The sequence below is a fragment of the Drosophila montana genome, unplaced genomic scaffold (assembly GCF_035044405.1).
Source record: "Drosophila montana isolate Dmon_TW-CO22-7 unplaced genomic scaffold, ASM3504440v1 contig_3217_1, whole genome shotgun sequence".
Classification (NCBI taxonomy): domain Eukaryota; kingdom Metazoa; phylum Arthropoda; class Insecta; order Diptera; family Drosophilidae; genus Drosophila; species Drosophila montana.
The window spans coordinates 1,540,771-1,562,672 of record NW_026998097.1 but is presented as its reverse complement, the minus strand read 5'-3'; the positions used below and the strand labels follow the sequence as shown (position 1 = coordinate 1,562,672).

Below are 21,902 nucleotides of genomic sequence, written 5' to 3'. Positions count from 1 at the left end.
GCTAAACGCAAACGATCGATTTACATTTGATAGATACCTTATCACAATTAACGATACCAGTCTTGGTAATAGCATATTTCTGAGAATGTTCCTCAAATCAATGAAAATATATATTTCGAACTTTTAAAACCGTACACTTGGAGTAAGGATGAGCACGTGTCGTTCCTTTACTTATCAGAAATATATGTGAAATGTTCACTTTACTATGATTTCAAGTAATCAACGTCGGAGGTTTTTTTTTTTGACATTTTATTTGGCTTATGTATCTTTGCAATTTTTTATACAATGCAGTTTTCCGTTTCAATATTGCAATTGGTGTTTTTTTGCACTTATATATTCCTTAGTTGCTACTTTCCATATTTGCTTTCTGCTCTTGAAATCCGTTGATCGTATCTTATGTTGTTTTTCTTGTTTGTTTATCTTTTGTTAGGATGTCTCTCGCTTGTTAGGATAGTTCTCATTAAAAATTTGCATCTGTAGCGCCCCCTCTAATGATCTGTACATACAAGTACATGGATGTGTGTAATTGTATATATATTTTTTAAATAATAATAGCTAATACATATGTATATTGTATATATATCTTGTATAATCATTTTCAGTTTTGAGTGGTATTTAGTTGCTTTAAAAGGAATCGCAAGCTCTTGAAATTCTATGAACGGGTTAAAAACGTGCTTAGCCAGAGGCTAGCTGGGGATAAAAAGCGGGCCAGCTAAGAAATAATTCACGTTTCAGTTTTACAATTGTACATAATTAATCGTAAAAAAATAATAATTGTGTTGAGAGAAATGATAAACCAGCGATTGGCCTTAGGGGGCGTCTTCAAGCAGCTCGATTCGTTTCTTTTAACACTTAGTACATCATTTAAATGCTACGCAGACGCCTAGGGCAGGAGCAGAGTGGAGGTGGAGCGTGTTTATCTGCATTATGTGGTCTCTCCCTTACCGCTGTCATCAGCGGACTCAGCATCATCTGTTGCAGAAGCTGCAGCTGATTTTGCCGATAAACCATTGTTCGTGCACTTTGAATTGCCATTATTTTTGCTAATCGGTGCACTATCCCCATTGCCCTCTTCATCATCATCATCATCTTCATCGTCCTCATCCTCATCATCGTCCTCATCCGAGTCTGTTGGCAAATCTTCGGTCTCCAAATCAAAATCATCATCATAAAAATTTGCATCTAGGCCGGACTCTGTACTAGGCTTGACCGTGGGCTTTAGGCAATAGTCCTCCAGTGTCATAGGCACTACAATGCCTTCGCGTTTAGCTTCCGCATTGGCGGCCAGTGCCTGTTTGCGTATTATGTTCGGATATTCGTTGTCCTTGCCCTGCGTGGCATTGAAGAATAGTTGAAACATATTAGACCTATATATATGTTAAGATTGGACCAGCACCTACCTGGGAGTCCCGCCATCGGCGATACATCACCGAAGCATCCACGTTGGCTGGCGAGTATGTATTGGGCTCGTTAAGGAGCGAAATAACCGAGAGGAGAATGGTACGCACATTCTGTGTAGGATTCCAGCGTTCGCAGGGAAGCTCACCGCTTTGAGGATCATCAACAGGCGGATGCAGTATGGATATGCAGAGATCGCCGTTCTCGTACACATTCGGATGCCATACCTTGGTGAGGAAGCGTATGGATGGCGGCGAGTACGGGTAATCGTGTGGAAATTTCATGTGCGCCTTGAAATAGCCACCTTGATATAGTGTATCTGGCGGCCCAAAGATGGCCACCTCCCACTCAAACAGATTATCATCGTTCATTAGCTTAACGCGAAATCCTTCGACTGGTTCCTCCTGAAGCGACTTGTACTCCATGGCTAGGGCACGCACGGCCGAGCTGCTAGGTGTCGTCGTCAACGTTGTTGTCGTCGTGGAGCCCGCGCCACCGGCTCCACCAGAAGCCATCAACGTCGACGACGCATTTTGCGATGTGGAGGCGGCGGTGGTCATTTGTTCACCTAGCAATTGAAAAAAGTTTCTATGCAGCAACTTATGTAGGTATGTTCGTCGATATATATGTATGTGTGTGTATTTTGTATGTGCGTGTGCTTTAAATATGTATCAGGCGTACAGGGTCAATATCTTATATACGTAGACGCGTACGGAGGGGAAAACAGCCAACGACTACGGATTCAAGGTGAGCAGCGGCACTCACACATATAAAAATTGTTTTTGCAAATGAAACTTGAAAATTTTGGATAAGCGATTGGGCCAAAATGCGCTGCGTTTCGTAGTCTTGCGTTTGTAGCCTTTTTTTTATTATTAACTTATTTTTTTTCGTAGAAAGAGATGAAATTGTACGTGTTGTTGTTGCTGGTGTTGTTTTGAAGCAGACAACAAAATAATCGAGACAAACAAAAATAAATTAAATGAATGTATGTATGTCAGATGCGCTATAAATACATTCATAGCCTACTATGCTTAATACGTACTTCTTTTGGGTAAAAACTTGCAATGAATAAGCGGCTTATTGATAGCTTTGTATTATTGTTATTTCCTTTGCAACAATTTCACTTTACACATATTCGCCATAATTAGAGATTCGATACTACTCATAGTATGCAGGGTGACATTTTATGCATCGATATCGATACATTGTGATAAGCATAGCTATAGTTCAAGGAGTGTCGATAGTTTAATCGTACGATATATCGCTATGTTGCTACCGCTATACATCTGTACATCCCTAGTAGAAAAAATTTGCGCATCGCTAGTGTATACACAAGTGCTGGAGCTGCAAGTCGTGCGTGCAGAGACGCGAAAATTATTTTAAGAGCCACGAAAACTAACCCATTAATTAAATAAAAAAAAAAAACAACAACCAGCCGCGTCGTTACTACTAAAACTTAGCTTATGGATAATATATCCTCCGCTCAATATGCTACAACGCGGCGCGCTATCTACGCTTAAGCTGTGAAGAGACGGCAACAGTGAAAAAAAAGAAGTAGCAAAGCTAAAAGTGCATACTGGAGTGGCTGCTGCTGTGACTGCGCGAGCATAAAAAATTAAAATCGCCAAATCTAAGCGTATACACACACATGCATAAAACAAAGATCTTGTCATATTCAATTAACATTTGAGAAATCTTAACGAAGAAAATAATTACTACGTTCGAAGAAAATTCAAACAACGCCCAAAACAAAAAAAAATTAACAGATACAAGTACGAGGAGCTGAGTAACAACGACACAACGAAAGATAAATGCATACAGAGACAAAATAGCAACAACAACAACTACTACTAGTACTATTATAACAACGCAGTTACATTCCAGTGGAAAGTAAGGGGGGAAACAGAGGAACATGTTTTTAACCAGCATAAAACAGCATAAAATTATGAACGAGCACATTTTTCTGTGAAAAACGAACGCCCGAAAGAAAAGTGTTGCCTACACATACACACACTCTCACACACACACACACGAATTGATATACATAACGCGTACGCAGGCAAATAACCGCACACAAACAGACAGACGCTTACAAATATCTGCACATACACACTCAAAATGTCCAGCTGGGCTGAGCGCGTGCATCGACGCGCCGCTGATTTGGGCAACGTTGTCACATCCTGCGGCCATCCAGCTACTGCTCCCGCCTATCCCTACCGCTTGGAGAAGGTGAAGTTCGGTGTACCCCTGGATGAGGTATGCAAGCACAACAACAACATTCCTGGGCCGCTGCTTGTGCTCATATTGAAACTAAACAAGGAGTCGCCCAATCGACGCGATGTTTTTCGTGCGCCCGGCCATCAGGGCGCAATGAAGAAGCTCATTCACTTCCTGCAGGCGGGCCGACTTGTTAACGTTGACAACTATTCGGTGTTCACCATTGCCAGCGTATTAAAGAAGTTCCTTCGCAAGATACCCAATGGCATCTTCGGACGCAATGGCGAGACGGAGCTCTTTGCCATTAACGAGCTGCAGAACGAAGCCGAGCAAACGGACCGTTTACACAGGTGAGTCGCCAACATTGTCAATTATGTATGTACACACATATATGCAAACTGTGTGTTGATGGCGTGACACGACTTCATGTACAATATTTGATATATTCAACATCAATTGATATTGCAAAATGTTAATAAACAATTCGACGCCCTATTCCTGCTTATAAACAATAATAATAAATCCAGCTATCGATAGCGTCAGTATTTAATATGCTGCTGGGTAACTTCGCCAGAAAAAAGAGTTATATATCGTGCTTACACGCACTCATCTCTAGTAACGTTGATGTACCCATCTCATGCCTGTGTGTATATGTGTATGTATATTGTAACTAGCTTGCGGTAAACTTGCTGAACCGGATCTAGATTTGGTTGCAGCTCAAGAATCTTCGCTACATACACACATGCTGGCAGATGTTGGGTGGGTGTGCGCGGGTTGGAGAGGGTAGCGGGTTGCGGGTGAAGAGGTCTACGAATTTAGTTGAAATTAAGTGAAAAGCGTTGACTATGTTGCGCTGTTCGCCGTTGTTATTGCTTTTGCTGCGTTTCACGCCCGTTTGACTAGGCACTTGTTGACACATTTGCCAGATTTTCACCAATTTTCACTTAAACGCTAAGCGCAGGCGACGAAAATTGGCTTTCGGAAGTGCAAGCGGCGGGGTGTAATCCCCTAGGCCCATAGTAAGTACTTATTTTGCAGCTGTAAATTGAATGTTTTTCTTGCTCGTTTGCTTTGCGGTGATTCGCGTTGCTTTGCTTTGTTGCTGCAATCGATTTCTAACCAAACTGAATTAGAGCATAAAGCGTGGGCAAACAGACGAAGAGACAGACAGACAGACAGACAGACGGACGGACGGACAGACAGACAGGCCCACGCATGCTCAATTAAAATAAATCAAATAATGTTGCAGTTTTGTAATTTGCGATTGTATTTTTTTGCAACTGCAACAACAGCGCAACAGCAAATTGTGGGTGAAATAGAGAGGGGAAGAGAGGGAAGATTGTGAAGTGAGCGGCGCTGGCAATTAAACATTAATAACAATCGCAATCGATATTATCTTTCGCTTTTATCGGCGCTGCAGTGACCTTGCCAGCTCGTAATGCTGTTGAATTGGCATTTGACAGCTGTTTGATTGCCGACGCTTTATTTTATCATTTGTCTATTCAGAGTTTCTGCCCGATATTTGATTTTGTTAATACACTCTGCCACTTTGATAGATGAGGATGAATGGTGGATGCGGCAACTGCGTCAGCAGCAACAGCAACGGCAACGCTGTTACATTAATGCTAATGTGCGTGTAAACAAATAACGTCAGCAATAAAACATAAATTTAAAATTGGGTATCGGTACATGCGTAAAAATCGACCGCCAAATAAGTTTTTCATATCAGCAGCACAGGCAAACAGCAGCAGCAGCAATTCAAACTCAAACGTAAATTTCAATTTGGTTACTGTAAACTTTTCGCCCGTGGTCAGCATACAATTATATATACATTTATTGTTGTAATTGTTTATGTGTTGTTGCTGCTGCTGCTGCTGCTGCTGCGTTTGCTGTTACCTTTCTTTTGTTTATTTACATTTTAGGGCAGCAACAGACCGCCAAACGCCAAACGAACAAGATCCACAGCGAAAACATCTACAAACGGACACACATTCGCATTCACACGCACACACACACACACACACACGCACACGCAAATACACATTAAGCAATCGCAATCAGATTCGTTGTCCGAATCAAACAAATGCGCGAAAATAGCGACTCTGCTGCTGAAACTTTTATAAATAGATAAAGAGACGCACGTTTGAGACTTTGTATCAATTAACGTAAAAACGTAAGAGCAACCCAACAGGTCCCTCACAAAACTATTGGCACTTAATTCAATCACTTGGCACATCGTTTGTTGTTGTTGTTGTTGTTGCTGCTGCTGCTGCTGCTGTTAAGTGTTATTATTATTGCAGCAGACGGGCGACGGCAGCTACGACGTCATGGTTGCACGTTTTTGCAATAGACTCGAATATAAAACCCTATATATACATATACTGTGTGCATAAGACCATGTGAGTGTATTTTTTGTGTGCTTCTGTTTGTTAAATTACATTCTAGAAAAACAACACACAATCAAGATGCTGACGTCGTTGATGTTTAAGAAAGTTTAACGGCAGGTGTGTTGCCTATGTATGCATGTGTGTGTGTGTGAATAACCTAACCCCTTTCCCTGTCTGCCTCTCTCAAACACACACACACACACACACCATTGTTGTCTCTCTCAATTGTTGCTGTTCCTGTGGCTCCAACTTGTTGCCTAGCCGAAAGCTTTTACGGGCTTCCTTCTAAGCTTTTTTTCAGACGCCTGTTGCGCTCAAACGATTTGTAAGGTAGATAGAGCTTAAGAACTTTTGCTAAGCCATTTGCAACGCAGAAAAGCTTTAGCGAGCTTCGTTAATATTGTTAGTTTAATTATATCTCAATTTGATAAATGTGGAAGTCTAATCATAACTTAAAATATACGCTCTTCAGTCCTGAATATTCATATATGGTCTACTCGAATACTTTATTAAATAGCAATAGCATGAAAATTGGCTAATTGTGAGGCAAGACTGATTTGTATGCATTTTGTAAAGTACTTAGACATTGTCTCGTTCGAAGATTTATTTTCACCATATCTTTTTTCGGGTTAGACCTTTGCGTATACTACCAGCTGCCTGTCATATCATGTATATTTTCAAAGCTAATAGGATATTTGCACAATTGCCTGGGCTGACTGGCTGGCTGCCTGGTTGCCTGGTTGCCTGTGACAATAGTTAGGCAGAGAAACCTTCTGTTGGTGAATATCAATAAGTGCAAAAATTGCCCGCTTTTGTTGGTCTAGACAGGCGAAATGGCAACTGAACAGACGGCTGGCAGAAAAAGAAAAAAATAAAAAGGGCAGGGACAGGCTATAGAGACAGAGACAGAGACAGAGACGGAGACAGGGAAACAGTTTATAACAAAAGCCGCATTGTCCAATGCATTAACAAGAGGCGACGTCGACGTCGCTGTTGCTGTCTTGGACGTCTGTTTGGGTCTATTGCAATATCGACTGATGTTCACTTCCTGATTATTACATTATGTAGTCAGTCAGGGACTGTAAAGAATTGTTTTGTTTTATTTTGTTCGATTTTGTTTTCTTTTCTTTTCGTTCAGTGTGCTAAACTCGTCACAGTTGTTTTTTTAAAGGGCTTCGCAAATCGCAACAACAAATTGATATACATTTATAACAACAACAAAAAAAAAGAATAAGAAAAAACTGCTACCTCAGAGTTTTCATTGGCCACGCTGCATAAATAAACTTAAACTGCCGCCATAGTCAGGCAGTCAGTCAGTCAGTCAGTCACACAATATAAACAACATATAATGCCCAATGCCCAAACAAAACCAATAAAAGTAAAATAAGCGAGTGCACAATATAAATATACATTCATATATAACGCATATAAACACTGATCTGTTCCACAGTACAAAATGTGCGTCAGTAGAGCTCATCGAGTGAGTCGCGGCCCTGCTTCTGCTTCAGCTTCTGCTTCTTCTTCATATTCATGTTCATATTCATATTCTGCATCTGTCTCCATTTACCCCATCTTGGGGTCTCTTCCTCTGCTTCTGGGATGACTTTTTCAGTGAATGCCCTGAACTTTTGGTGTAGTCGCATTCATAACTAAACCATATGCCGGACAAACACTGTACAACAAAAACGATAGTAAGCATTAGACTATATACAATTGATTCTAATAGTAGTATTATATGGTTTGAAAAAAGTACTTTCAACTGAACTCTCGGCAATTATCTAAGTTGTTGCCGTAATTCGTCATATCATCTGCTTTTACTGTTCCTCATATATATTTTGCTCTATAGTGTTAACTGGGCATTGTCGTTGCTATACCCTGTATTTATAAAATTCGCTACAAAGGGGTATCTTAAGGCGATGCGAATTTATGGTATACATGTAATGCGACGTATGTGTATATATATAAATTCTCGATCACTATCTGTATTGATCTGTAATGTATGTACATATGTAATATATCTGTAATATATGAAGCTATTTGAATATGAAGATACGAAAAATGTGATGCCTAAACAAATTTGCAATATAAATATGTTCCTAAAAGATATATCAATCAAATGTTAAAGTAATTTATCATTTGGCCTTCTTAATGTAAATAAATTATCCTAAGAATTGTAATGAGAATCAACGAGAAGCGCGTAAGACATGTACACGGTATCTGCTAGTCGAGTACTCGACTTTGGCAGTCCTACTTGTTTCTTATGGCTGGGCCATGCAAGTATCGTGATGTCTGCACTTAGTACATGTATGTGTATAAATATGTGTGTGTATGTGTGTATATGTGTGTAGGTATGAGTATATGTTGAAACTGCTTCTTTTTTTTTAACGTGCGTTGCGTTTGCTGTTTCACTTGGCTCATTATTATGACGTATTGTATTTTTTTTAACGCCAACAACAAATTCTGCTGCTGATGCGGTTCGCTTTTCGCATCTGTTTGAATCTCTCATTTTTGCTAAATTAACACAAAGGCTTTTGGGGCGTGGAGCCGCGAAGCCGCAGACGTTGAGTCGCAATCGAAGCCGCAATGATGAATATTGATGCAGCTGCAGCTGGTGCAGACTCTAAAGATATACTTGAAAGATATGCCTGCCTATATATTTATATTCGATCGACCACCGCTTAGTAAGCAGAGACCGTGTTGCACGATAAGCAACCACCAAGCTCCACACATTGCCTCATATCCTATGGACGTCTCGTATTTTCTTTGTTCTCTCGAATGTGCGTTAACTGCTATTCCAGTGAATTCTGCATACTATATTCAGATAAAAAAAAAACAGGATCTTAGGATCCTGAATCACTGTTTGCCTAACCTATGAGCTAGGGTTGTAAAGATTTAGTTTCTCTTGATCTCTCTCTCAAGTATACATATAAATTTTCACAATAATTATGTTTGATACAAGTAAATAGTATGCCTGGATATATAAGTATAAAAAGTGATTAAACCACTTGAATGCTTCCGATTTCAACAATCTTGCATTTATATATACTCTTCCTACTCTCTCCTCTTCCCCTTTGCCCCCTGCACCTCACTTGCGGCTCTTATCAGCCGGCAAAGCTCGCATCTGAATTCGTTCAAGTGGCACAAGAGTTGTGGGAATATCAAAACGGGTTTCTCTGTAGGGCACAAATACGTAACAATGCATATATAATACATACATCCATATATGTGATAAATACAAAAAATTAACAAAAAAATGAAAGAAAGAAGACAGTTACAACAACAATAAGAAAAAAAAAGCAAATCAAATGCGGCACTTGAAAAGGCAGAAGAGTGCGAGAAAAAAACATTGTATTCGTCTGCTACGGCCGACATATTTATTTTTTATGAATGAAAAACACAATAATAATAAATGATTCATCTATAATGTGACGCAGCGTTGGCCTTAACAGTAGCTCACACACATACATGTGCACACACGCGCCCAACAAATATGCAGATACGCATAAAACATACGAAAATCTATTTAGCATCCAATTCAGAGAAATGCCTTTAATATAGCCGGTTTCTTAAGTATTATGTAAATATCAACGCCGTCTGGCCACACGGCGCATGCGTAACGCGTCTCGATTGACTATTATATAAGGAGGCAGCTGTGTGCGCCCAAATGTGGGACTCTAATGTATCCCATTAATATTACACATAAAATCATGTGTAGAAATAAGAAAGATTGGCCCCACTTGAGCGTACTCGACTAGGAGATGCTCTATAATTGGTTTTAATTGGCACAACAATACTAATTTGTAAATATGTTTACAAATAATATATATATTACAAGGAAAAGAATAGCAAATATCGCCTTTCTATGCGATTTTCAAAGATTCAAGATATGTATGCCTACAACTGTTCGCAGTCACAACAGCGAACTTGACTAGGAGATGCCCTATAACCAGGTTTTAGTTGGCCAAATTAGACAATACTATTTTAAAAATATTTGTATGATTAGATTAAATATAAAAAGGAAAAGTATAGCAAATATCGCCTTTCTATGCGATTTTCAAAGATTCAAGTAAGTCCTTAAACTTTTGTCAAAGGCACATCATAAACAGATTTTAATAATTTATAAAAATATATGTATAAACATTAAAAATGGAAAAGTATACTAAATATTGTCTTTCTATGCGATTTTCAAATTTTCTAGTAATCTAGTAACTTTGGTCAAAGGTACATCAGCTATAAAAGAGACGCCAAACTTGAATATAAATATTTTACTTATTTTTAAATTATATCAAAATTATAATAAATAAGTTTAGATAAGATACGATGACATTGGCTTAAAGTAAAGTCATTTTTTGTCTGAAAACTATCATTTAAATTAAGCAACAAGTTTTAATTAAATTGCTCTAGACTCAAATAATTGAACAGCTGTTCGGAGCCACACACTTTTATGTTTTCTGCTTTGCAATAAAGTCTTGTAGTAGTAGCCATTTAATTGCAGTTTTACTGCTGTTCATTTACTTTCAAGCATTGCCCGTCAGCATTTAATATCTGTAAAAACAGCTTTCAAAGTTCATTAAAAGCTTTCAGCCAGATTAATTTTATTATATTCTCCAGTCATTTAGACCAGCCGCAATTTGCTCAAAGGCGACTTTAAGCTAATGTCATCGTTATATACCTTGAGCGAGCATCATTTTGAATAACATAGTTATTGTACCTCAAATTGAATCAAATTGGAAACCGCATTAATCATCCATTAGGGGTTTCATAGGAAACCCAAAACTGTCGTGCGGCTTATCGAATCGATATCAGACGACAGCACTTGCTACGCTTAAGCAATCGTGTTCAATTGTATTATTGTTGTTATTTTGCTTTGTTTTTTCGATTTTTTCTCTAGCGGCATTCCTTGTAATTGATGCAATTAGTAAACGATTTGTACGCATTCCATTTGTGAGTGTCGCCGAGCAGCATAAAAATAGTAAACAAAAGCCAAACAATACTGATATGTCTCCATAATAATTGATAATCGCAGCTATCAGCATTATATTCAGTTTATATTCTATTGTTTTTATGGGTTCGAGTTCGAGTTCGAGGTATCCTCATTATCAGCAATGTCCTCCACATGAAAAAGTTTTCGTAAACTTTAAAAGAAAAGAGTTTAACACTTCGATAAGATTAGACAGTGGGCCATATATGAAAATGATATTACAGCGGCGGCACGTTTTCATTTTTTTTGGGTCTTGTTTGCTTCACATCGGGTCGTTGATATCGGTGGGGGCCAGACCCGAGAAGTTCAACCCATAGGCTAGGCGGCCATTGCTCGGGTTGCTGTTTGTATCTCTTTATTTGCTTGGCTTTTTTAATGAGGAAACAGGTGAACGCGCTGATAGTTAAAAGATGAAGTAACTTTATAAAGCCTTGACCCATGATATGAGCACTTCGCTCTTTAAAAACAATGTTTATCACTAATGCAGCGTTAACTGTCGATTAAAATTATAAACAAATTGTAATCTGTGTGTGGAGCTACAAAAGTTCAACTTGGTCAAGTTTTTACAAATTTGATTTCAAGAATTGGTGCTTGAAAATCGGTTTAGCTTTGACAGAGTTGAAATATATGAAGATTCTAAACGATTTCGTCTAATATGGATTCTGTAATACTGTGTGGAATTTGCACAAAAAGCAATAGAAATGTGAAACTGGCATTATTTTTTTCTGAATCTAAATAAATCAGATGACTCTTTAAATAAACTTTATATTTGTATACCCTTGTAGAGAGTATTAGAATTTTGTCATGAAATGTGAAACGCATAGAAGGAGACATCTCCCACCCCATAAAGTATATATATTCAAGATCAGCATCAACAGTCGAGTTGATTTTGCCTTGCCCGTCTGATTCTTTCTATGCGAACTAGTCTCTTCTTGGTCCGTCTATCTGATGCAGGCAGAACATATGTATGAACCGACCGAATTGGACCACTATATCATATAGATGCCCTAGAAACGATCGGTCGAAAAGTCTTGTTTCATCAAACTCATCATTTTGGAGCTCCACTATGCTCACATATCTGCAAAGCAGAAATATGTATAAGAGTATTAAATGTTCGGCGTGCCGTAGATATCCTAACTTTCTCGTTTCTACTTTTATTGTTCTTTTTCTTGTTTATTTAAGAGCTTTTGCGATGTCATTATTTCTTCTCTTCTGTACAACTTCTTTGTTCTTCTAATCAGAAACGGTTTTATTTTTGTTCTTTAAACTATAATTGGAATTGCATTTAAAGGCCGCCCTTTATTGTTGCACCTAATCAATGCATTTAACACCTTTACAGGTGTCTGCTGCTTTGTCTGCAGCTATATGATCGAAACTGTTCGTGTTTGCTTTGAGCCTCTTTGCTTATTGTATGTCAATTCACACCAGCGGCTGAAGAGAATGGAAGAGAGGAGGGGGGAGGGGGCTCAGAGTCTTCTACTCCTTATATACCATGTATTATAGTATAATTCATTGTCAAGCGTCGTTTATGGCCGTCGACTATGTGTGGGGCTGTATCTTCAAGTTTTCACTTTTTTATGGGAGCTGTAGATGCGAAGAGCAAAGAGCATTAATTGATTGGATAGCTGTGATAGTTGCTTAGTTCGCTTCGCTGGCTCGCTAGTCTTTGCCAGTTGTGTAACGAGCAAGACAGAAAAATTGAGAGAAAGAGAGAGAGAGAGAGAGGCAGAGACAGAGACAGGCAGAAAGAGAGACCAGTTTGGTAGTTTGTTCGTTTGCCAGGTTTTCCAAGCCGCACATGCCAAAATGAAAGTGTGAACAATTCAAGCAGCTGCTGCCTCTTGCTCTTCCTCTAGCTCTGTAGGCCCACTCCTCCAACCCATCTCTGTGACTTTCTTTGATGGCCCTGGCTAGACAATGAGTCAGTGCACTACGCTGTAATGAAAATTAAAAAAACATGACTAACAATTGTTTCCACCTAAATCCATATAGATAAGACGATCTTTACACGGCTTCTGACTTGACATATATATATATATTTTTGTTGCGACATTTTTTAATGTATGTACGCTTGCCCATTCTTTGCAGACTGTTTGCATCACTGCCCAAATATACGCAACATCTATTAGTTTTACTCTTTGGCACATTCCGCGTTATCGCCAGCAATGCGGCCCACGCATCCACGGGCATGACTAGTGAGGCTCTGGGCGTGTCTGTGGCGCCCAGTTTCTTTCAATCCTGCGTCAGCGACGGCAAGACGGCACGCATGGAGGATGTGCTCAAGTTTAAGGTATGTCACACATCTAACTATGCTCTTCTACTGGGTACCTAATTTGTTTCTTTTCTGTCTCGCAGGTGGCCACGAAGATCATGCAGCACATAATCGATAAGTTTGCCACACACGATATCTTTGGACGCGACAACTATGAATACTATGCGCGCGTCACGGGACGCATTCTGAAGGTGCAGGACGAATGGATCTGCAGTTTTCAATACCCGCCGCCGCCACGCGGCAAATTGGCACAACAGAAATATGCATGTGAGTGGATTCTAGAGAAATATAGATACTCAAGTATTATACCCATAACTTAAGCGAGGAGCAGGCATAGTTTAAATGGGCTAACAGGTACCAAAAGCATTTATAGAACTTCAGTTCGTCTACACATGCATGTGCATAATATACTCGACCGCTCGATAAAGGGAGAGTCAAATTATGTTTTGAAGCTTAAAAAACTGTAGACACTAGAAAAATAATTAATTACATATACACTTTAAAACTGTATTCTAGAAAAGATTCATATTACTTTATAGTCTAGTAGTCCAATGCATATTATGCGGAATGGGTATATCAATGCATATATTTATAAATTCTTTGAATATGAACTGAAATGGAATTTATGCCAATAGACCTGTTTCTGAGGCGCAGTTAGTTATGACATAGTATATCAGAAACACCCACAACCAAAGAACAACTACCTATCTAGTATTAAAATCTCAATAAGGTATACAGATTTTAGTTACAAGGGTTGTTTCAGAATTTTCCAGAGGTATACTGTAACGAATCGATTACTTGGATACGCCTAGTATAGTTGAGGGGCCACATATAGACAATGTATATAGAAATGTATTCTCAATTTGAGCTTGACTAATAAATCTTTTCTTATTTGCAGTGCAACATTCTTTGGAGGCCGAAAAGACTTGGTTGCAGTGCCAATGCGAGCGTTGGGGCTTACGTGAGTACCCATTGCACCTTGATTTGTTTTTAAGAACTGTTTATGCCTACTTAACTATATATTTATCATCTATATCTATAATCTGTGCTATTCCGACTTGGGGTCTGTTCTGTGCTTAATTCTTAAGTGCATTGCTTGGGAAATATGTTTTGGGTTTCTTTGCTTGGGGCTTAACACAAGTTCTTCACACACACACACACAAGTTTTCGCTTCTCCCTCTCTCTATATCTCTAACTATGCACTCTGCTTAAGGCACTTTCGCTCGAATCACAACAAATTCTCTATGTCTACATATTTATATCTATTTCATTGCTCATACAAAACCTACCAACTACGTACGAACTACTCTTAAAACCGAAACGTGTTGCATGCAGTGGCCCAGGAGGAATCTCGTTCGACGCCCGCACTGCTGACCAGCTCCAGTTCGGCGCTGGAGAACAGCGTGCTTTCGCTGGGCGTATCGCCAGAGCACTCGTTCATCGAGAGCTGTGCCCGTCTCTCTGTGTCGCTGGAGGGCCCCGGCATCTTTGCCATGACCAGTTCACCGCTGCCCGCCAAGCGCAATGGCAACGGCAACGGCAATGGCACTGACTATGACTATGATGATTATGCGGACGATGATGAGGATAACGATGAGCTGGCCCACGACTTCGCGGCCGAGCTGGAGCTGAGCAGCATTGCGCCTGCCACGCCAGCATATCAGCACCAACATCAGCAGCAACAGCAGCAGCTGCGCGGCTTTCAGCGTTTGAAGCAGAGACATCAGCACATGATGGGCGCAGCGAGCAACTCGCAGGAGGATGACGAGGATGAGGAAGATGATGAGGATGACGAACTGACAACCGTGAAGCGTCGCTATCGTCAGAACAAAAAGAAGCCGTTGCCCAGCGGCCATCACCAGCGACGCCTGCGCACCGGTACCAAGAGCCTCGACGGCGGCGGCGAGCGACGCGGAAGCAATGCAACGGGAGCCACGGGAGCAGTTGCCACAGCTGCGGCCACAGCGACAACAAGTACAGCTCTCGCCGGCAGCAATGGCGGCAAATTGAAGCAGCAACAGAGGACCTGCAGCCGTTGCAATCGGGGCATACGCCACAGCAGCTCCTGCAGCTCGAATTCGGGTGGAGCCGCTGGCTCCAATGGTGGAGGCAATGGCAACAGCGGAGCCAACTCTGGCGGCATGACCATGGAGGAGCTGCGCGCCGTCAATCGCTATGCGGAGAGCACCAAGAGTCTCTCGTATTTGCCACAGGTGAGGGATAAGTTCTGGCCTGGCTCTAGAATATCCGTTTAAAAGGAAGCCAACCACACCCAAAAAAAAAAAAAAAAAAACTGATTATAATCCCAATCCAACAACCTTCCCCTAGCTTTTAGCCAACTTGCTCGAATTTTAAGTTCTGTATTCTTTTTGCAGGTTTGAGCAAGCAAACTGCAAAATATCTTTTGCGAATTATTTAATAGTTTTTAAGATTTTTCTTGATTTGATGAATTTTTTTACTTTTGATTTGTATTATTATTATTTTTATTTCCTTATTTTGTAATCTCTAATATATTCACGCTGTGTATTTGTTTAGTTTCAATTGATTATCATTTTTTGTTTGATTTGTTTAATTTTATAAAAATAACTTTTGGACAGCCGATTGATTCCTGCCACGCTATAAACCCACTTTCACTTTCTTACTGACCGAAATTTGAACTTTCAATTAATCTGAAACACGATTTTTCTAAATTTTGAACATTTTGCGCCTTTCTCTAGTATTGTATTTTGTGCTATACTATATAATATATATATCTAACTAAAGCTGCGCCTGCAACAACAACAAAAACAACAACAACAAGAACTACTTACAGACTCACAGCACACACACACACACACACACACAAATAATACAACACATCTTTACATTTAAGTGTATTTATAAGCAAATCTGGCACTAAAAGCGCAGAAAAATACTCGAAAAAGTACAAAAACTACACACTGTACAGACTGTACAAAAGTTGAGGAGACAACAACAATAATAATTTTGTTTTTGTTCATTATTTGTTTGTAATTATCTATCACATTTATAATTTTGCTTATTTTTTGTGTTTTTTTTTAATATAAATATGTAATCTTAACAAAAACTTTATTCCATAAAAAACAAAACATGCAAACAGAATTTTACACAAATTTTGTTAAATTTATTTAAAGATGTTCTGCAACAATAAAAAACACATTGTGTTCTAAGGAATAACATATTGCGTATATAATTTATATTAATTTGATAATAGAAAATAGAAAATAAATTTAGAACATATATATGTGTATATATATTTATAGGACTTATCGCTGATAACTGTCGAATCAAGATTTAAGCCCAGACATATTAAAAGCAAACAATTGAAAAACAGTTCGCACATATCTATAGTTAATATCTTATCTACATTATTATTATTTAACTTTTAAAAACCAAAGCAAACTAAAATACAAAACACCAAAAAATAAACACAGCACAAATGATTTTGTTTTAGTTATTTGGTTAATAGCTTAAGTTATGTTTAAGCCACGCAATTGTTAAATTTGCATTGTTAATTGTTAATTTGTAGTTTTGTTTGTTGTCGTCTTGTCGTAGCCTCAATTAACTGAACTCTTTGTTTGTTGCTTGTGCTCGTATCTTGTCTCTCGTTTCCTTATCTTGTTTTATGTCTTTTATTTAGTAGTTTGCCACAAAATTAACACAATAATTTAACTTATAGTTTAAGCCACACACACACACACACACACATACACACACACACCTGAAAACGTCGCAACTGCATATGAAATTCCTTCATTGTTTCACAATTTTTAAATGTTTCATAAAGTGTTCTAAACAATTATCAAACGCTTGTTGGCGGTTCCCTTTATTTATGCCAAATTGTTATTAGCTGCAATTTTGCTTAGCACTTTGTATGCTTATATTTTATGTTGTTTATGATAAAAGGGGGTATTCACAGAAGAATTGATTTAAATTCTCGTTCGAACTAAAACATTGCAAAAATAAATTTTTAAAACTAATTTTATCTACAGTGAATACCCTTTTGTTTTTATATAATTTATTACCGCACTTTTTTTCTGCTGCGCTGTGCTATAAATATATATATGTAAATAATAGTATTTATAATTTTTAATGTTAACAACTTTTTTATTTATTAAAGTTTCTGTTTGTATTTTATTATTTAATTTTTCTTTAAAGCAAATTCTACAAATGTCTTAAAAATCTTTTAAATTTTAAGCAAAACAAACTAACTAAATTTAAAAAGAACCAATCTTTTTAATTATGAACAAAATCAAATATTTTTAATGCCAAAACTCTAATGCGAAATTTTTGAATCCCCGTCTTCCCCAAAAAAAAAAAAAAACCAACAACACATCACAACAACAACAACAACGACACATGAAAACAACAAAAACAATACAAAAATCTCAATGCAAAAATCCAAATATAAATCACACACACAAAAATGTGTTAGGTTCATGAACGCCAAACCGCACGCATGCGCACCCGCTCCGAGTGGTTCTTGGGGCCTCGGGATGCGGTCGTCTCGCTGCAGCTGCCGGCGGATACATGCAGCAACTGCTGCCTGGCGGTGGCCGCCGCCGCTGCTGCTGGTTACTTGGGCGGCGGCAGCACACGCGACATGCGCCAGACTGTTGCCGGCGTCGGTGGAGCTGCTGACATCGATGCGGAGCGCAGCCAGGCGGCGCTGCTCTATCACTTCTATCGCAGGCAGCAGCGTGAAAGGGAACAGCAGCCGCAGCTGGACGACATGATGGACACTGAGGACAGCTACAGCTACAGTCATCGTCAACAACAACAACAACCGCCACAACAGCAACACATACATTCCAAGGGTCTGCTGCGGCCGCCGCAGCAGCAGCAACAGCGCCGCCTGCTGGTGGACGCCAATTCGGGTAGTTATAAAACGGAAGCCACACTAACCAACAATCACCAATTCACGAACGCACCAGCTGGCAAGCTAAAGCCTAACAACATTCGCAACAACAGCAGCAGACTCAGCAGCAACATGTTGCAGCGGCAACACTTGCAGCATGCTCAAAGCTTTTATCTACACGAAACACGTTACTACTCCACACAAAATCTACCTGTTGCTGCAGCTGCTTCTTCTGCTTCTTCTGCTGCTGCTGTTGGTGTTGCGCGTGTTGACAGCAACATAACTGATTCTGACAGCGACTGCGATTCGCTGGATGGACGCGTGCTGCACACGCTGCAGGCACACGAGCTGCAGCAGCATGTGCAGCCAACGTCGCTGCTGTTGCGCCATTCCACGCCGCTAATGTTGCATCGACACCAGCAGCGGCGTCTGCGCTTGGCCAGCAATGCGTCCGCCTTATCGCTCTATCAGTCGTTTGACACACAGCGCAGCAGCAGCATCCATCGCAACAACAATACCAACGCCATCAACATCAGCAGCAGCAGCAGCAACAACAGTCATGCGAGCAACAGCAACAGTAACAACAACAACCTGGTCACAGTCATTTTTAATGTTTTGGATTTCCTGTTTTAAAACAGTTGTTTTTAATGTTATCATTTTGTAAAATCATCACTTAACTAAAACAGTTTGCAAGTGGAATGTCCTGTGTTGTAGCCACGTCCATCTAAAACTGACATTTTCTCATGTGTATCCATGTTTTAATTGAGATCTCTTTCAACATTGCAATAAACATTCACATACTTGTGTTTAACATGCATTGCAAATAGTTCTCTGAACTCTTTTCGAAATGAATTTTGTCCAAGCATCAACATGAATGTTATTAACTATTTAATTTTGTAACATTTTCATTTGTGTCCATCATGCAGCATATTTAAAATTGTATATTCATTTCTTGAACAAACCAACATGGAAATATCTCCAACAATTAGCAGTTTTTTCAGATATGATAGTGCTTGGAATAGACAATTATATATTTTCTGTCAACTCAAGCGATTTTCCAAATGATTGAAATGTTTTATGACAATTTAGCAATAATCTCTTATGAGATATAATAGACTTTCTTAGCAATACTCTAAATCCAAAATGTGATTATTCCGGGTATAAAATCGAAATACATTTAACGTATATTACTGGTTCTCTTAACTTCAACTTAATATATAAATATATTCAGAGTGAAGTCCTAGATCGTAATCGAGACAATCGAAATATATCATTTGCATGCATCGAAGTGTTTTTCCGTTCACGAAACTCTTCAGTTACGTTTATTTTAATAGAAAATAACTTTTTGTTATCTAAATATTTATAACGTAAATATTTATTTATAATTCTAATGATATTCATGTATACTTATCTTATCAATATAATTTTGTATGTATGTATGTATGTGCATGTGGAAAGCGTGCTTTCGAGAATTTTTAAACATTTAATTCGTATTTATTTTATTGCTTTTTATGTTTAAACAATTTGAATTCTGTTTGTATTCAAAAACAAATATTTACATTTATTTATTAAATTTGTGTTAAAAGAAATGTTAAGCTTTTGTTTGTTTATTTTATGTATAGGACATTTAGAAAATTATGTAAACACACACACACACACACAACCCACTCACTCACACACACATCACAGACTCACAGACATTTTAATATATTTCCTGTAATTGTTGTTTATATTTGTTGTGTACTAACTTATCCAAAAAACAACTGTGTTTTATGTGTAATCTGCTTGTTATTTGTTGTTCATGTACTCTTGTGTAGTTTGTGTCTGTTAGCAACAAAACGCAACACGCCCACAGCAGCAGCAACAACTACAACAACCACAACAAGCACAACCACGATCAGCAGAATCCAACAACCACCAAACAACCATCCAACTAAAACCATAAATGACAAAAGAATTATCTTTGAAAGCCGATTTCTTTTTGAAGCCCTGTTTAATTCATGAACAAATTTTTGTTTTTCGTTTCTCTTCTTTCTCTCCCGGCCATCCGATGTATATACATATGAAATGCGAAACCTGTGTATTTAATCCACATGAAATTAGTTGGCAACATCCGTTTGAGTAACAGCGCCGAGTCCATACAGTACACAGCGCGTCGACCCAACAACATCATCAGCAATCCCAACACCAGCAGCAATCCCAGCAGCAACGCCCGCCGCCTGCTCATCAATGTGCCACGCCAGTATCCATTGCGATCCTCGCTGCGACGCCACAAGGAGAAGCAGATCGGCGGCAGCCAAAGCAACAGCAGCAACAGCATCAGCAACGAGCAGTTGACCGGCGGCACGACAACAGCAGCAACTGTTGCTGCTGGAGCAGCGCCGCTGAACAAGCCGCTGTTGCTGGTGGGTCTGTTGCCCGGCGCGGAGCAGCCGCCATCGGTGCGCAACTCCATAGCGGACTGCGGCAGCCTTGACTATGACAAAATGGATACCATGGAGCATCAGCTGAGCGTGGAGTGCAGCACAACGTTGAGCTTTAAGCCGCCGCGGCTGTAACAGTAGCGGGCGCAGCCGGAGGCCAAGTTGGAGGCAAGCGACGCAGGCTCAAGCAACATTTCAAAATCCGATTTAATTAATTCAATATTTGACTAGCGTTTAATTCAACTTTAAATGGAGTTTTATTACTAATGGGCAAACGCCCAACAAAACACACAAACACATCTATATAGTATATATATATATATGTATTTGTATTTATGTGTATAGCAAGAAAAGGCTGATTTTCTTTAGTTTATAACGATACAAATTAACGGATATTGCAACAAATTGCCAAATTTTATTTGAGACAACAAACAGGCAGCAAATAACGGTACGAAATGAAATTTAATGCATTATTTTGTTGTACCCTTTCGAATATATGTTTTAATTCTATTCAAGAATCTCTACGGTTAGTTAAAACAGAAAAAACAGAATTCAAAACACTCGGGAACATTGTCAATAGAAATCATAAGCTAGGTGCATTTCTTTCTGAAACCTATGAACTGAGCATTAACAGAAATATTAAAAGCAACGACACACATAGAACTAAACCAATTTCATTTTTGTACATACATTATTACAGATTTCAAACCTTTATTTTTTTTAAAGCAAAGACTCATCCTGCAATCAAAATATGGAGTTCAATATTGTAAAATTCGCAACTCAAACTCAATATTAATATATACGTAATAGTACAAAAATCAGGTCGAAAATTTAAAAACAAAAAAAAAAGAGGAAGATGAAATATGCATATTATAAATACACAAAAACTTATAAAAACCCATGTATATACAATTACGTAGCATTTAATTAATGCCCAAACTATACCCTCTCCTTTAGCCTTAACCATCTAATAACTTGCTGATTTTTCGCGTTATTGTGCGAAAAATCCATCAATGTTAAAATTCACTCGCTGTGCTACAAATTGTGTTTGTTCGAAAAAAGAAAACAAAACAACAACAAAAAAAAAACAACTTGAATTTATACTTACATACATATATGTAACTAGGCTTAGTTAAACTTTAAACAAAAATATTCTAAATTGGCCATTTCATACATAGTATGATGCCAATCTAATGGAGCTCTAAAAAAAAAATCATTTAAAAAGTGAAGAGAAAACAAGCAACACCAATTTGTTGATTACCAAAACTTTTATTATCAACATCATTTTTATATTGCCCGTTTATGTTAGGCTATAAGCTATATAAATATATATATATTGTATATGTAT

At 38.7% G+C, this 21,902-nt stretch overlaps 3 protein-coding genes across 10 annotated transcripts; 2 read left to right on the top strand and 1 right to left on the bottom strand.

The window, feature by feature from the left end:
- Positions 1-519: 519 nt before the first annotated feature.
- LOC135433229 (ubiquitin-conjugating enzyme E2 R2) lies at positions 520-2,573 on the bottom strand. 4 transcript variants are annotated; one of them, XM_064689231.1, is made up of 3 exons: positions 2,441-2,573; positions 1,401-1,966; positions 520-1,330 (listed from the first exon to the last, which is right to left on the bottom strand). In XM_064689231.1, the coding sequence occupies exons 2-3, from the start codon at positions 1,956-1,958 to the stop codon at positions 926-928; spliced, it is 963 nt and encodes a 320-aa protein (XP_064545301.1). In that variant the 5' UTR covers positions 1,959-1,966; positions 2,441-2,573; the 3' UTR covers positions 520-925. The 4 variants fall into 4 exon arrangements, with proteins under 4 accessions (XP_064545301.1, XP_064545302.1, XP_064545299.1 ...); XM_064689232.1 differs by lacking the exon at positions 2,441-2,573 and adding an exon at positions 2,112-2,327; XM_064689229.1 differs by lacking the exon at positions 2,441-2,573 and adding an exon at positions 2,164-2,314.
- A 164-nt stretch (positions 2,574-2,737) lies between these two features.
- Positions 2,738-21,469, top strand: LOC135433225 (rho GTPase-activating protein 20-like). Of its 5 annotated transcripts, XM_064689219.1 has the most exons (7): positions 2,738-3,965; positions 13,072-13,273; positions 13,339-13,522; positions 14,154-14,216; positions 14,591-15,468; positions 17,709-18,150; positions 20,235-21,469. In XM_064689219.1, the coding sequence occupies exons 1-7, from the start codon at positions 3,517-3,519 to the stop codon at positions 20,687-20,689; spliced, it is 2,673 nt and encodes an 890-aa protein (XP_064545289.1). In that variant the 5' UTR covers positions 2,738-3,516; the 3' UTR covers positions 20,690-21,469. The 5 variants fall into 5 exon arrangements, with proteins under 5 accessions (XP_064545289.1, XP_064545292.1, XP_064545290.1 ...); XM_064689220.1 differs by lacking the exon at positions 17,709-18,150 and having other exon boundaries at positions 2,750-3,965; positions 20,235-20,386; XM_064689221.1 differs by lacking the exons at positions 17,709-18,150; positions 20,235-21,469 and adding an exon at positions 15,631-15,781 and having other exon boundaries at positions 2,750-3,965.
- Positions 18,162-19,118, top strand: LOC135433231 (nuclear transcription factor Y subunit beta-like). Its single transcript, XM_064689234.1, has one exon. The coding sequence runs from the start codon at positions 18,264-18,266 to the stop codon at positions 18,762-18,764; it is 501 nt and encodes a 166-aa protein (XP_064545304.1). The 5' UTR covers positions 18,162-18,263; the 3' UTR covers positions 18,765-19,118.
- Positions 21,470-21,902: the final 433 nt, after the last annotated feature.